Raw genomic sequence first — 15824 nt, forward strand, 5'->3', positions numbered from 1 at the left:
GGGGAACTGAACTCAGTTCCCCATGTGTACAAGAAAATATGTCAGCACATGGATGGACTCTGCAGTGTAAGTCCTGCGATATTCAAGTAAGAAACAACTTTCTTTTCTTTTTTTTTTTTTTTTTTTTTTTTACATCTGCCACTTCATTTATTGTTTTTATTTGCAGGAGAAGTTGAAACAAAAATTTAAGGTTTTTTTTTTCTCCCCTAAACATGAATCATTCAAGTAAAACCAACATAACTATTGAAATTAGCAAAGTAAAGGGAAGTATGCACAACCCGCACAAGCGAAGGCTGGGGAGGGAGGAGGGTGCATCTTTTCACGATTTCTCTGCAAACTGGAGCTGCCTCATCTGCCAGAGAGCCTAACTGCTCATTTTCTTCTCCTCCCTTGCTGCTTTGGGGATGGAACTGGCCTGGAACCTGTGCCCTTGAAGGTGGGAATGAAGGTTCCTGTCCAAAACTGGACAGTGGAAAAGTCTTAGACTGTGGTGTTTACAGGGTGTGAGTTGTTTTTAAAAGATTCTCCATGACCCTTGCTGGAAAGGAAATCTCAACACGGCATTGTCAATGAAATACCTGGGCTTTCCCAGTGCCAGGTGGTCCTGGGTCCCCACTGCCCCTTGCAGATGCCCAGCTAGGCAGAAAGACTCCAAAAACTAGCAGGCTGCACACAATTCGCTGAGAACCTTCGCCACTCTTGTCGCCATCGTAGCTGGGCGCATGTAGAAGTTGGCAAGGCTGAAGCATCCATAAAGAACCAGACTCCACCCGGGCGCTGACTTTGACTGTGAATATAATTCTGACATCTATAGAGCCTGAGTCTAGGATTGATGCCTTAGGCCACAGATAAATTTTCATGCTGCGTTAATTTGTCTCCGAGGATTCAAACCTAGTTACTCAGAAGGGAAGCACCAATTCTTAATACGTTTTTACCCACAAGCTGAGATTTAGTAAGCTCAGTCTCCCTGGATTACAACAATTATTTTTAATTTTTGTTTTTAATCAGAGAGAAAAGGATGTTGGAGAACTGGCTTATTTCTCTTTCATGTAAATAAACCTCAGAAGGAAGAAATTGTTTGTAAGGGACAGCTAAACAGAACAATTGTCTCCTCTGAGAACTCGAGACTTGTCTCCACAGAAGCCCCAGAGGTCACTCCAAGCTGGGGCCAGATCCCACTCCACATGGAAATCACAGACATGCTCAGTGACCCCGAGGCTGAGAATGGGACTTGCAGCTTTTCCCACCGAGACCAGCAAGCATAAGTGAGCTTCCATTACGAGTGGGAGCTGCTTGCTGCCTTTTGGTGTAAGTACAGTTCTATTCAGGTGGGAAAACACTGAGGGCAAGTTAATGCTAATTTGCATAATTACATTTCAAAATTTCCAGCTCCTGGGAGCCTCTGGTCATCTAGCATAAGGATAGCCTTCTGAAGGCTGACTTCTGTGGATCTAGCCCAAGACTAGGTTCAAATGGGTTGTCTCCTCAGCCTCTTCTTCCCTCCCCTACCCCTCTGCTGGCAACAACCATCTTCTCCCCTCCCCTCTCCCTCCCTCCCTCCTTCCCTCACTCCCTCTTTTCCTTCCTTCTTTAGTTTCACAACACTTTACTTTTTGAAAATATGGCTCCACTAATGTCAGCTGAGTGAAACAAAGCTATGGTCTTTTTTTCTGGGTGAGAGAGACCACATGCTTTGACTTTCATTCTTTATACATAGGAGACCTATGCTCTTTACACAGATGTGTGTGTGTGTGTGTGTGTGTGTGTGTGTGTGTGTGTGTGTGTGTACATGAATGCATGGATTCCTGTGATTCTGATTAGGAGGAGTTACATGCACTTAAGACCAAAAGAAGTTCACTCCAAGTCTAGGACATAAACTACATGCTCCAAACTAGTGCATTAAGAACAGTTTTTACGACAAAGAAACCGTGAAGGTGATACATCAGTCTTACAGAAACAAGCCTTCAGTCACTTTTCTCAGTGTCCTCACAACAGGCCTTGCAGAAGATTGTACACAGAACATATGGGAAGAAAATGGCATTAGTCAGGCTCAAGGTCAAAAAAGCAGGAGCACACGGTGTCCTTGAGGATCCTGTTGCCCTAAAAGGTACCAGCAAAGAAAAGGCCTTCTCGGTGTAACCCATCTCCCTGACAATCTACAGTGCAAAGTCGGTGGATTCTACACAAAGAAGGATCAAATCCTGCTGTGAGAAATACTGGTTTCATAAGGACAGGGCCATAGGGCTGAATACAGGAGCTGGGAGAAGGAAGAGAAGACCCCAAATCTCAAGGGCAAAATACCAGCTCAAAACGCAGACTCTAGAAAGAGCCATCCATGACTCTGTGCTAAGTTCCTGTTGCTACCAAACAAGAGACCTCGGGCATAAATCTCTTCCCATAAGTTACACAGTCTGTCAGTTGTGCCATAATATTTTCAGAGGTCCAGGGGAGACTTCACCTCTTCCAGCTTTTAATGGCTCTGTCATCTACCTGTGTGTGCCCCTTCAATCTCAGTTTCATCCATATGTGGCCTTCTCTGCCTCATATGTGCCAAAAAACTATGCATTTTGCTTATAGGGGTCACTATTATCAGCCACATTAAATACCTACCTTGACAACCAAAGAGAGGATGATCTTACTTCAAAGTCTTAAGTTATGTCTACAAAGACCCTCTTTCCCAAATTGGATCAGAATTCACTGAATGTAAAGGTTGGATTGTAGATGTGGATTTTTGATGACACCTTCCTGCCTCCTCAGTGACCCACTGGAATGACGAGAGTCAGGGATGAGGAATCCAGGGTGAGAAGTCATTGGGTGTTAGAAGAAAGGCCGCTATCGCTATTGGGGTGATGTGTGGAAGGGCACACAGAAACGGAGAGAAAGGAGTTGTGGGAGCCCTCATGGCAGCCCAGTGGTGAATATTGGTTCATCTGTAGCTTGGATCTTGAATGTGGCCATTCCTAAATCCCAACGGAGCTCACAGACTTCCTGTCCCAGTGAAGACAGGCCCTGGAATTAGGACTCAAGGTTGTTTCCTAAGAAACATGCAGATTCAAGCTTAAACAAAACTATGCAAGTGGTAATAGCTGGCCCTAGTGGGCAGCCCTGAGCTTATCCAAGAGCTTAGGATATGTTCTGGACCCATATGAACAGGGGTTGCCCTGACAAGAGAAAGGAGGGCTTGCAGTAGGACAGTGGTCCATAAAATGCATTGGATTCACTCTGACAGTTAAGGTTAAAAAAAAAAAAAAAAGAGGCAGATGTTCCTCCCCTAGCCCTGCGCATTTTGTACTCCATCTGCTCCCAGGATGTGAGCACTTCTATTCTTTTGCCATTTCCAGAAGGCCTGCTGTCTATCAGGTTTTCCAAGAGGACACATTTCTGGGTGTTACAATCCTAGCATTTGGGAGGTGGAGGCAGGAGGGTCACAAGTTCAAGGCGAGTCTCCTCTGCAACATAATGAGTTGGGAGCCAGGCATTTATTTAAACCCAGGCTTTAAATAAAAAATAAACAAACAAATAAATAAACAAATAATACTTTATCAAAAAATTTAAAGACTGTTTTGTTTTTGTTTTAGTTTTTGTTTTTATAAAAAGATGACATGCTTCTTGACAGTCCTGGAAGACTCTCGTGCCTGGACTCTGTGTGTACCTGGATGTCCAGCCTAGGCCCTCATTGCTAGTGACCTGGTTCGTTCATCATGCCTGACACTTCTCCTATGCTATTCTTAGCCTAGGACTCCATGATTTGACCAAGATGGTCCTGGCCAGAGCCAGGGTGTGCCAGATCTGGTTTGAGCTGTCTCCTGCTGGCTTTCAGTCTAAAGTTAATAGAGCAAGCAAAATACATTTGTAGAATAGTAACCATGGCCCCATTTCTTCACATAAACTCACTGACATCCGGTTGTTTCGGGATAGTAGCCTGATGAAAATGCACATCAGCAAACCGCCCTCCCTTAGGGTTGTATGCTTGTTTGTTTGTTTGTGTGTTGGCTTGATAACCATACCCTACTGTCTCCACCCACTATATGTCACTATAGCAGAATATTACGGACCTGGTGACTTATAAAGAAGTCTATTCTTCACTCTTCCAGAGGCCAGCAAGTTTGGGATGTGTTACCAGCATCTGGCAGAGGCCTTTGGGCTGCCTCAAAAGCAGGCCAGCATTACATTGTGAGGAAGCCGGTGCACATGGCAAAAGAAAGCAAGAAGACCAGAGCCAGGGAGCTGAAGGAACTGAGCTCACATTCACAACAAAACCAGGCTTACAGCAAGTAGCCCACTTCCAATAATGCAATGTGAGTCTGTTCTGGGGCAGAGCCCTCATAACCTCATTGCATTTTAATACTGCTACAATGTCAATTAAATTTCAACCTGAGACTGGCAGAGGATGTTTAAACCCTTACCTGCTTTCATGCCAAACAGAGACACAGTAGGGTTCAGAGCCTGTGAACCCAGGTTCACGACAGGTTCTCAGACACCCAGCTTCGTGGTTGATGGAGCAGAGCCAAGGGGTACTCACTTAGGTGTTATGTGGCCATCTTTATTGTTCTTCCCGGGGCTGCAGGCAGGGCTGAAGACTGCCCTTGGCTAGAACACTTGCCTATGGCTGCTATTGTCTGCATACATGAGCAGGTTGTCAGCAAAACTTTTCTAGATCCTTCCGGAAATAAACTACAAAATGTCACTTGAGGACGTCACAGTGGTGCTAGGAATGTGTGGAGCAGAATGTAGCCAGATATCTCAGAGAGCCCAGTAGCCACATAGCCATCTCCCTGCAAGCTTCCTTAAACCCAACCTCATCGCCTCTGCCTCCATCCGCAGCACCACTTGCTGCCATCCAACAATGGCTTAAAGGTCAGGGTCGCTTAATGCCCAGGCTAATGTCAATCTGAAAGCTATTAGCCCTCCCAAGTACTAAAAATCACTGTTATTGTCTATTTCACTGATGCCTCTGAAAGATTTATCAAACAAGTGCAAATGTTAGAATGCTATCTAATTATTATGGTTTAATTAAGTAGATAGCTTAATTTTTTAGTGCAGGGAAACGATTAAGCTTGTTAAACTTTGATAAGGTATCCAGGGGAGGCAGGGAAGGGGTGCTTAACTAGAGAAAGCATCATGTTCTAAATAGCGTGGTGCACTGGTGGGGGCGACAGGCGTCTGAGAATATGGTAAGGGCAAGTTACTTAACCTCTTAGCTTCAATTGCCTCATCTACGAATGAGGATATTAACGATACCATTACACAAGACTATCTCTGCAATGTGTTTGGCATTATGCCTGGCTTAAAAGGCGCCGAAAAGAGCTTTAGCCAAGATAGCGCCGAAGCATCATTGGTAAGAATAACAGCGGTGATCTTTATCGGCAGTAGTAAGAACAGAGCTACTACGCATAAAAGCTAAGTGGACCCCAAACAGCCAGTTAATGAAAGGGTAGAGAACTGAAGAAGAATTCGCTAGAGTAGAATCAGGGGTGGCCATATGAACTGTTGTGGTGAAAATGTGAAGTAGTAGGCTGGATGTGGTGGCGCATGCCTTTAATCCCAGCACTTGGAAGGCAGAGGCAGGCGGATTTCTGAGTTCGAGGCCAGCCTGGTCTACAGAGTGAGTTCTAGGACAGCCAGAGCTACACAGAGAAACCCTGTCTCGAAAAACCAAAAAAAAAAAAAAAGAAAGAAAGAAAATGTGAAGTAGTTCCCATAGGATCACTTGCTTCAACAGATCCCCAAGGATCTCAGTGTTTTGGGGATCCTTAGTAAATGATGCCTTTTTGGGAAAAGTGAGTTGTTGGGGGCAGGGCTTGAAGCTCCATAGTTGGGCCCTACCTCATGTACGTTCTCTCTGCTCCAGTGTGCCGGAGCAGTGTGACAAATATCTAATACTCTTAATACCGTGCCTCCATGATGACCATATTCCATCCCATGAGCTGGAGTAATCCTTCCTTCCTTCCCTTAAGCTCCTTCTGTTACTTTGTCACTGTAATAAAAAAGTAAACTAGTACATTAGTCTTCATCTATGTTATAATGTTGCCTGGGATTCCCCCTACACGGGAAACATCCTAGGAAAATGGTTTCAGAATCAAATACTCATGGCTTCAACCTTGGCTATAACCTCAAGGAAATTTCTAGGCATCTTGGAGCTGCGGTGCCCTTATGGGAAATGGGGATGGTCACACCTGGGTGAAAGATTACACACATAGCACACACGTATGCAGTGAAGAGAATGTACCTAGTATCCAGCAAGTACTGGTGGGTGGATGCCTTTCCCTTTTGGACTATGTTTGGCAGACAGCGGAATGGAACATCCATCTGGATAGGTGAGAAACATCAGAACAAGTGCCGTGGGCTCCTTGCTCAGTGGAAAGCATGGAGCTAACTCTTTACTCCCCCTTCCCACCTGGGGGTTTGAGGGAGGTACAGTAGGGCTGTCAGAAGGTTGGCCCGCCTACATTTCATTATATCTCATGGTAGTTTGGGGTTCGCTGGCGTGCAGGACAATCAAAGGGCGGGCATGCAGCAGGAGCAGGTGTCCTATCAATAACAATGAAATTTCAGGCATCACTTCCTCCCCTCCCCGCCCAAATATTAAGGGCTGTCTTAAAGCTACTATGAGAGCCACAGCCACCTCTCTCCCCATTGCCACTCCGAGATGCTTAGCCTTTGATTTGACATGACACAGATGATATGGGCAACCAACAGTCTGAAGAAGCTTCAGTCCCCTTCTCCGCTGTAAACGCTGCTTGCCTTGACGGAGGCAAAAGTAACTTCATTGAAAAGAAATCTTACAAATCATCCCATTTCGACGCTCAGTAACATTGTTTCAATGTATACATCATTTCCCCTTTTCTAAATTCAAATAACATGCCTCCTCACACACACTACCCATGCCGGTTCCGAGATTTTGTTTTCTTTAGGTGTTTTGAAGTAAAGCTGATATGAATTTTGACATTTTAAGTACACTTTCACAACACTCTCCTGTGATTTTTATAACTGTTCCTGACACTCGTGTGCAGTCATATGTCATTAGTTACCTAAATGTTTTCTATAATTATGTAGATTATGTTGACACTTTCTGGTAGGATGCTTATAATTTACTAGTTTGTCATTTGTGCTGTTCTGAAATCCATCAGATAACCATTTTCAATCATTTCCAGATCAAACAGCTGTTAAAGGCTCCTGCTGTGTTGTGGCTTTGCTGCTGCATCCACTGTGGGCACAGAAAGCTTCTAAATACATGGATTCTTTCTCCACTTTCAAGTGGACCTTCTTTCCTTCCTCCCTCCCTCCCTCCCTCCCTCCCTCCTTCCTTCCTCCTTTCTTTCTCTTTTCTTTTTTTCCTTTTTTTTTTTTTTGGCCCTAGTAATGAGCAAATAATATCACTGTAACATTCAGAGTCAAATAGAAACACTACTATGCACAAGTCTTCATATTATTGTACAGACCGTGGCAGATGTGTCATAATAAAAGCCTAAATAACTGTGGTGAAATGGAGCCTGCTGCGAGCTGCCCAGATGAGCTTGGGGGAGTTCCACAAGTAAAGGGTGTCTAATCTGAGCTTTAGGTAGGAGTAATTGAGCACTGGCAAGAGCAATTTCCCAAGCAGATGCCTGTATAGAGCTGTGGTAAAAATGATGGAGAGTTAAGAATGCCTAGAGTTCAGGATGCAAGCATTAGCCAGAAACACTGGAGAGCTAATGGCTGTTAATAAAGGTCAGAAGAGCTATATTGGGGGATCAATCAGCTATGTTTACTATATTTAAAATTACTTATTATATGTAAGATTATTACTTATATGTAAAATTACTGATGTGATCTAATTTCTTTGAAAACAACAGTATGACAGATTCATATTTTCTCTGCTATAAGTAGCCTAGGATGGCCATTAGGGAAGGGAAACACGCCCCATCCCATCTTAACTATTTTTAGTTCAAATAGAAATACATTACAAGTTGGGTCTGAGTGAAATGAAGGTGTGAGAGAGATACATTCAGTGTTAGGAGTGATTTTCAGAGACATATGAAGAAAACAGTAAGACAGATACAGTAGGTTACAGTCATGTGTCACCTGTGACCCACCGTACCATTGCCATGTTGATGGATAGAGGCATGAACTTGGCACATATGCACAATTCATGCTTGGGAATTTGATTCACTACACCTATTAGAAATCAGTGACATGTTCCCATGATTTGGCCACATGTTGATGCACCAGCTGAGTACCAAATCTCAGACAAGTCTGTGCTTGGCAGCAGAGCCCTGCAAGATTCTGGTACAGCCATGAGTTTTGGTAGGTGTGGTCTACCTCAGTGAAAGCAATGGTAAAGCCTGGTAGCGTGGAGGGAGGAATGATGGTAATTCCAAATCTAGTTAGTACCGTAATGACAGAGGATGCCGATGATGGAACCAAAAGCAAGAGGAAGGTCTAAAAAGGAATCAAGTACTAAATGGATGAACATATGAATAAATGTATAATAAATTATGAGTCAGAGGAATATGTGACGCTTTAGGAAGGGAGTAGGCCATACAAGGATAGACATTTCTCAGTTTAAATAAAAATAAAGCAAATTAATTTAACAATTTGAAGAAAAATAAAGTTAAAAGAAAGACAAATCAGATAAACTAAAATCATGTGTATTCGTGTGTCTCTCTTTCACACACAGATATTCACATGCAAATATGCACATGTGCTCACATATAGAAACGTATATGTACACACACACACACACACACACACACACAAAACACCATAAAATCCCCTTGAGGAATGGTTTTACTTTCTCATACACTTCTGAGAATTTTCGGTGAGTGAAGAGTCGTGGATGGAGAAACTACCCCCTGAATCAAGACAATACCTTCTCTCCACGATCCCCACCCATGTGAGAAAGCATTACCCATTGGTCTAAAAACACATCCACTCTTATAACTTCATCCTGGAAGTGGAAATGGAAAGTCACACTTTCTAAATATTAAAGAGTCAAAAAATAAAAAATGTGCAGTAAATGTAACAATGCAAAGTGCTTTGGCCTCAAACTTTCCCAGACACTATAAAACCCAGCCCTTCCAGTCTCTGGGCATTATGGTTGTAGGATTTCCAGGGGACAAATTGCCCCTGGAAACTGGTGTGCTTCAGGCTGACCTACATGGTCCTATATGTTTAGAGCAGCTTTTGTACCCCTTAGCCAGGAAGGATGGAAAACAGTATGTACCTCCCCTCCTCTCTCCAATACCAGGTGGGTAGGGAGGACAACAATTAGTATGGGGGCAACCCACTCATCAGTACCACACAGGGGACAATCATGTATTAAATAGCACTTCTTGTCAAGATACAAAGTGAACAACCCTCTGGTTCAGTCCTAGGAACACGCGAGTGTGCGGAGAAACAAAGAGAGAGCCCACAGCCAAACCCCACCAGGAAGAAAAAGGGCTGTAAAGCTCTAGCATCCCCAGTGGGGTACCCAGGGGCAGCCCTCTAATAATACAGCACATAGGCATCCCTGAGCTGGGAGGCCACCCAACTGCATCCAACAAGAGCTGCTGTGTACTCAGAGAACCTGCTAGTGTACCAAGCCCCTCATTTGCAGCCCAGGGCGCCCTTGTGACAACCTTTTACGAATCCGAAGGCAAGCATGAAGGAGTATTAATTCGGTAGGGAATCCGGCTTCTGAGCCCATGTCCCAATCGAAGGAAACACAAAACAGAGCTGTTGACTCTAAACATTTAGAAAATTACCAGCTTCATGAGAACTTCTAAGTATGGCTCAGGATGGCATAGAAAAAGATGGAAGGTTTTAAATGGGTCTCTTACCTTCTTGTCACTCAGACCGGAAACCTGGTCCACATACTCCTCTTGGATCATGAAGGCGGCTAAGTTGGCAGTGTAGCTGGCCAGAAAAATGACAGCAAAGAAGGCCCACACTGACACCATGATCTTGGAGGTGGTCCCCTTTGGGTTCTGCACAGGTACGGAGTTGTTAAACACCAGACCCCAGAGTAACCAAATTGCTTTGCCGATGGTGAAAGATGGGCCGCCTGGCTCTGGTATGATACAAAAGACGGGGAGAGAAGGTAAAGCTTGAATCACTGGATCTGCTTTGATCTACAAGTTCCCAGAGCCGAAAAGGCCCTGGCAAGAGTAGGAAACCTCTCCATTGCACCATTCAAATGACAGCTTTACAGGTCAAGATCCTGTGTCTCCTCTGGGAGCTGAGAAAGGCAGAAGAGGGTTTCTTAGAGACAACACCAGAGGCCTGGCATGTGTTGATGTCTTTTGCCAACTAAAACTCTTCCTGTCTTCATATATGAGACCATCTACATCACATACATTCGGGAAACAATGGTAAACTATCCTTCTATGGTCACATTGACCTTTATTCTTAAAATTTACCATTGTATCTACCAAGGAAATACTTTAATTTCCAAGACATCAGCAAGAATAATGTGAGGCCCCTTTCTACCACTGCCATAGACCTCCACACGCCGATGTTGGATGGGTGAGGGTTCTTTTGGCTAAGTTTTATTCTTCTTCTAGCCCCTAGCTCCTCCAATGCCAACCCTTCCCAAATGCAGCACTGGCTTCTGTACAAGGAAGCTCAGAGAAGAGACCATAGACTCTTGGCCTGACCATGTACATCTATAACAAAAATGTAGCTCTTCTTGATAGATGTCCCTCAGTCTAATCTTAGGGCTTCTGTCTATACATGATTGATAACTTGTCTGATGTCCCTGACTGGGAAGGGAGTGACCTTATGTACTATTTGGATCTTTGTGCATACTTCCACTGGAGAAACAAATATCTGCCCACAGAGTTTTCCAACATATTAATAAAGGTCTTGGGATGTTTGCTGGGATCCTGACAATCTGTGCTCAGCCAACCACATCATCAGTGACTGTACATGCTGATCTTATTGAGCTGTGCACAAACACCTGTGCATGTGGACTTGATTTCATACAACAGATGTATAAGTAGGAAGTTGTTTACAAAGCAAAGTTTTGCAAACTGTGATGCTCTAAGGAGACTTGACATTTAGAGTGGAACAGTGCTGAATTCCTCTGTAAGAGAAGCTTTGTAAGGTTACAGGAGTGATCATAAACTCCTGTACGGTATTTGTAAATCTGAATTGCTGCTCTGGCTTTCTATTTTTCTCAGGGTGGAGGGCAGTCTGCATTATCTTCAGCTCTTAACAATGTTGACTTTTGTCTATACTTACAGGAGCCCTAGATGGTTCACTTACAAGTACCTTTCAGGATGGAAGATAGATCCCTGCTTCAGGCTAACTTTTAGCACGGGTGGTAAGTCAATGGCTTGTTGTGGAGACATGTAAAACTCCACCTTTAGAAAACACACTAAAATATAAGGTAGGGCATCACTTGGAAGTTCATTGATGAAGCAATAGCTATCAGTTTGGACTGTGAATCCCACATATTGACTGAACGCTGTTGCATGCCAACCACCCTAGATAAACAGATACACAGTAAATCTGGTCATTCTAATAAGACCAAGGTAAATAACCACTATTTTGAAACACACAGTGTCTAAGCCGCATTCCAGGTTTTGTAAATCAGTATTCTAGGTCCAAGCCCCTTTGCCTTTTAAGTACCCCATATACAATTCTTATTAGTATCTAAGCTTAAGAATCTGTCCTCTTGGAGGTACATTATAGAATAACTAGAATTCTAGAAGAAGAAGATTTAAAATGGGCATAGTTCTTAATCCTGGGACTTTTACGAAGTTCTGGAGAGGAACTTCATATTTACCAGGTTCCCATGACTCGTTTAGAAGTCCGATGAACTTTTCAAAAATATTAAACGTGCTTCAAGCACGTGGCTAGTGTGTCTATGCTGATGCCTACCTGCCCAGTGAATGAGACTACCCTATAGTAACTACAAGTGAGAAATGGTCTCCTTTGTCCATTTTACTTCAGACATGATACTTTTATACTCCTTAGGAGGGGAAGGAGGTCAGGCCAAAGACACATGCTGTGGAGACCTCTTCAAATGTGTGAAACTCTAATGACCACGATAATCTTCATATGCCCTCAGGTATTCTAAATTTTCTTATTCTTACTGTGTGTGCCTTTCCCCCCCACATCCCCCTCCCTCCAAATTGCCTGTAAATTATGGTTTAAAAACTAGTGCCCAGGCATGTCCTAACCATCTCTGTTATTAATCTTTCTCCTTAATGATCCAGGGGGCAGAACCAGGCTTGGATCTAATATGTACCAAAGGGAACAAGGAGAGTCTAACACACATTTTAACTGCACATTTCTAAAACATTGCTATGCTGACAATCAGAGATGCTAATCGTCTCCATCCTCACAGAAAGTAGGGAGGATATATGTAACAAACAATGGATATAATGGTTCTGAGTTGTGCAGTCAGGGGGAAAGTCAGAGATGCAGGAGTTGCAAGTAGCCTTACCTCTGCCATCAGCTAGGCACCGGTTGTAACCCACAGGGCTGAAGTATTCAAAGACAAAGACAGCTACAGCAGAGACAATGAGCAGCATCACAAACATCATCACCCACACGTCAGCACTGAATGGCTCTGGGAAGGAAAGCAAAACAGTGCTCAGGGTCAAAACAGAGAACAAACAACTCATCATTTCCATAATCATCTGCTTCTGCAAACACCTATTTTAAGATGAGCAAGCCACAAGTGTGTCCTGTGCCCTTGGAGAGCCAGGGTTGAGTCAGGAAGACATGAGATACACCCAAGCAGCCCATTCTCCACGTGCGCGTGTAAAGACCATTTTGTTTCAAATGCATAAAGACCCCGTCATGCTCCTGAGCCCTGATGGGCTTATGGGGCAGGTTCTGTTACTCTCTGGACCATACCTGGATCTTTCAATGAGATTGCAAAGAGTAGATATTCTACAAGTAAATAATATTAAACCAACTCACTTCATGTCCTCATCAACATAGCTATACCATGGAGGGGGTGGGGGAGGAATGCTCAGAAGTCTTCCACAGCGCTTGTGAGTCTTGTGAACAAATTCTTGGAGGCACGATTTTAGAGTTGAGTCAGTTGAGCAACGCTGTCATGCACTGACTAACCATTCCCATTTGCTTTTGTGTCCCCACACTTTCCTTAGGGTACAGGGTGCACTTACTTTTTCAGTTTACTTTGTTATGGGATATCATACTAGATATCATTAGGGTATGAGAACATAAGTCAATCAGGTTTTTTTTTAAGCTATCAGGCAGAGGTAGTGCACACCTTTAATCCCAGCACTTGGGAGACAGTGGCAGGCAGATCTCTTAAATCAACCTGGTCTACAGAGCCAGTTCTAGGACAGAGAAGGATAGGCAAAGAAACGCTATCTCAAGAAACCAAAAGCCAAAACAAAACAAGAAAAGTAAAACAAAACCCATCTACAGTGAATATCAGTGTCTGCAGTAGTGGAGATTTTGCAGGGAATAAGAGAATAGGCATCGTTTTTGAATCACAAAGCAGCTACAGTTTGTCTCTTCTTACTAACTGCTGTGGTTAATGGGCTAATGCTAGACTTGAGAACAAGAATGCTCTGTGCATGTTTTCTTCAGCATCTTTCATTGTTAAACCTGTCCTAGCTGAGTATTCCAAAAGCCATCTCTATGACTCCCTAGACACAAAAGAATGATCTTAGTTCTCTCCCAAGATACAGTGCCCCTCAGTTGTGTCCTAAAAATAGTTCTGGCCTTTTTAGCTATCATTTCACATTGTAGACTCATAATAGGTGAATTAACACGCTGTTTCCCCCTTTTCCAAGTCATTACTAAAGATAAAGTTGAGAGAGGGGGAAATTGGTGAAAATTGGGAAATATATTTCCCGCTCTGAAACCTACTTTATTATTGAAATCCCAAAGAGACTACAGAAGCCCAGACCACTTAATCAATTTAAAAATACCCCTAACAAAGTCCCCGAGTTTACCATACCAACTGTTAAGCACAAAGCCTTTCAGAGGCAGCAGGGGCTCAAGCCTACATGGTACATCTGAGTCTACTTCATCTGGAGTGAGGAAACCTCCTCCACCCTTAAGTCTAATCTGTGAAAATCCTACCTGGTTCCACTTTTTTATGATTGACTGAGGATTGGATGAAAGCTTTACACTTGTAATCTCACCCCATCCCCCCACCCCACCCCCACATCATCTAGCTTAGGGCAACTTTCTGTAAACAAATGTACCAAACATCATTATTGATCTTTACAATTTATAAAGGGCTTCTCCATATACCATTTTTTTCCTAATCCTTCCAATGGGCCCTTCATTATGAGATGGCTGTATTTATTTTGCAGAGGAAAAAATTAAGTACAGGAGGTCAAGTTTCTTTCATACATAGAAAGTGGCAGTCAGATTATGAACTGAGGGTATCTTGAAACCTTGAGTAGCACTTCCCACAATACTGTGTTGCTTAGTTCTCTCTGTCCATCGCAATGGCTCCCAGTTGTGGTGTGGACGAGAACACAGGCTCTGATGGCTACCGTGACTAAGTTTTATTACAGAACTCCTGAAAAATGCTTAACTTACCCAAGATTCCAAGGCCTAGCAATGAATCTAGTAACAACACCAATAATTTCATAAAGCAAAGCATGCATACATGGCAGGTAGTCCGCAAATCTGGCATCTGTTACTCTTATAATACATGAAATTCTCCTCCAGACACTCACAGGAAGAAGATATTCTGCCTAACATTCCCCAAATTCCAGGTCTACCTAGCTGTACCGAGAGAAGTGAAATTAGAACCTACTTTATGTCTTATAATGTTTCAGTCTTCCTTATAAAGGAAACTTGCAAATAAGTTATACCCAGAAGCTACAAAAATGAACACTTCAATGTGTACCATCTAGTAATATTTCATGTAAATTAGAAGGACCAGAACTTGGTTCATCATGAATAAGAAGACTGGCTAAGAAACTTAAAAAAACTTAGGGAAAATTTACATAAAAGTTTCATAAGTATCTATAATTCCACTTAGTGGTACATTAAGTGGATTAATTCCTAAAGTCCAGAGTTGAAAATAAATGTGTGTTGTTGTTTCTTCTAATATTCCCATTCCATCCCCTTCTTCCCCTCAGAGTGATTATGACAGTCTAAAGACTTTTAGCTTGTTTATGACCAGACCAGGCTTCCTGTCTTCTAGCCCAGTGCTCTGGTTTCAAGGTGACAGTTTATTCTCCAAGCCCTAGCTCCATAGCCACTGCAAGGAAAGCACAAGAAATGGGTATGAGCTCACTGAAGACCTCATCTAATTGAAGTCGTGGCCTCATCTCACCCGGTCTCCAATCATATCTAATGCTTTTTACATTTGGGTGATGCTAGAAAGTAGGCAAATCAAGAATGGTATTGGGGGAAGGCAGTGAGAAAAGAAGGTACGAGGAAGTGGCAGATGAGATCTGGCCAGCAAAATCTCAAAAGCTCACATGGAAACAGACAATGCTGATGGATTTATGTGTGTGTTAGTCCGAAGCTCAATTCTTGGAGACAATGAAAAAGTAAATAGGTCTTTTGATGATGTGGTAGTTTGAATGAGTATGGTCACCAGAGATTCATGTATTTGCCTGCTTAGTGCCCAGGCAATAAACTGTTTGAAAGGATCAGGAGGTGTGGCCTTGTTGGAGGAGGCATGGCCTTGTTGGAGGAAGTGTGTCTCTAGAGGTGGGCTTTGAGGTTTCAAAAGCCCACAAGCCCAGTGGCTTTCTCTGTCTATGCCTGCTGCCTATGGATCAGGATGTAAAGTTCTCAGCTACTGCTCTAGCACCATGCCTATCTGTTTCCTGCCGTGATGATAATGTATCAACTCTTTGTAAGCAAGTCCTCAATGAAAGACTTTCCTTTAGATGAGTTGC

At 43.2% G+C, this 15824-nt stretch overlaps 1 protein-coding gene across 3 annotated transcripts in view; it reads right to left on the bottom strand.

Moving 5' to 3' along the window:
- Window positions 1-15824, bottom strand: part of Grin2b (glutamate ionotropic receptor NMDA type subunit 2B) — a 436141-nt gene that overhangs the window by 36078 nt on the left and 384239 nt on the right. For all 3 annotated transcript variants that reach the window (XM_029535630.1, XM_029535631.1, XM_029535632.1), the window contains 2 exons: window positions 12416-12541; window positions 9804-10033 (listed from right to left, as the gene is read on the bottom strand). In XM_029535630.1, the coding sequence (XP_029391490.1) occupies window positions 9804-10033; window positions 12416-12541 (356 nt within the window). The remainder of the gene's footprint in view (window positions 1-9803; window positions 10034-12415; window positions 12542-15824) is intronic.

The sequence above is a fragment of the Mus pahari genome, chromosome 2, assembly GCF_900095145.1.
Source record: "Mus pahari chromosome 2, PAHARI_EIJ_v1.1, whole genome shotgun sequence".
Classification (NCBI taxonomy): domain Eukaryota; kingdom Metazoa; phylum Chordata; class Mammalia; order Rodentia; family Muridae; genus Mus; species Mus pahari.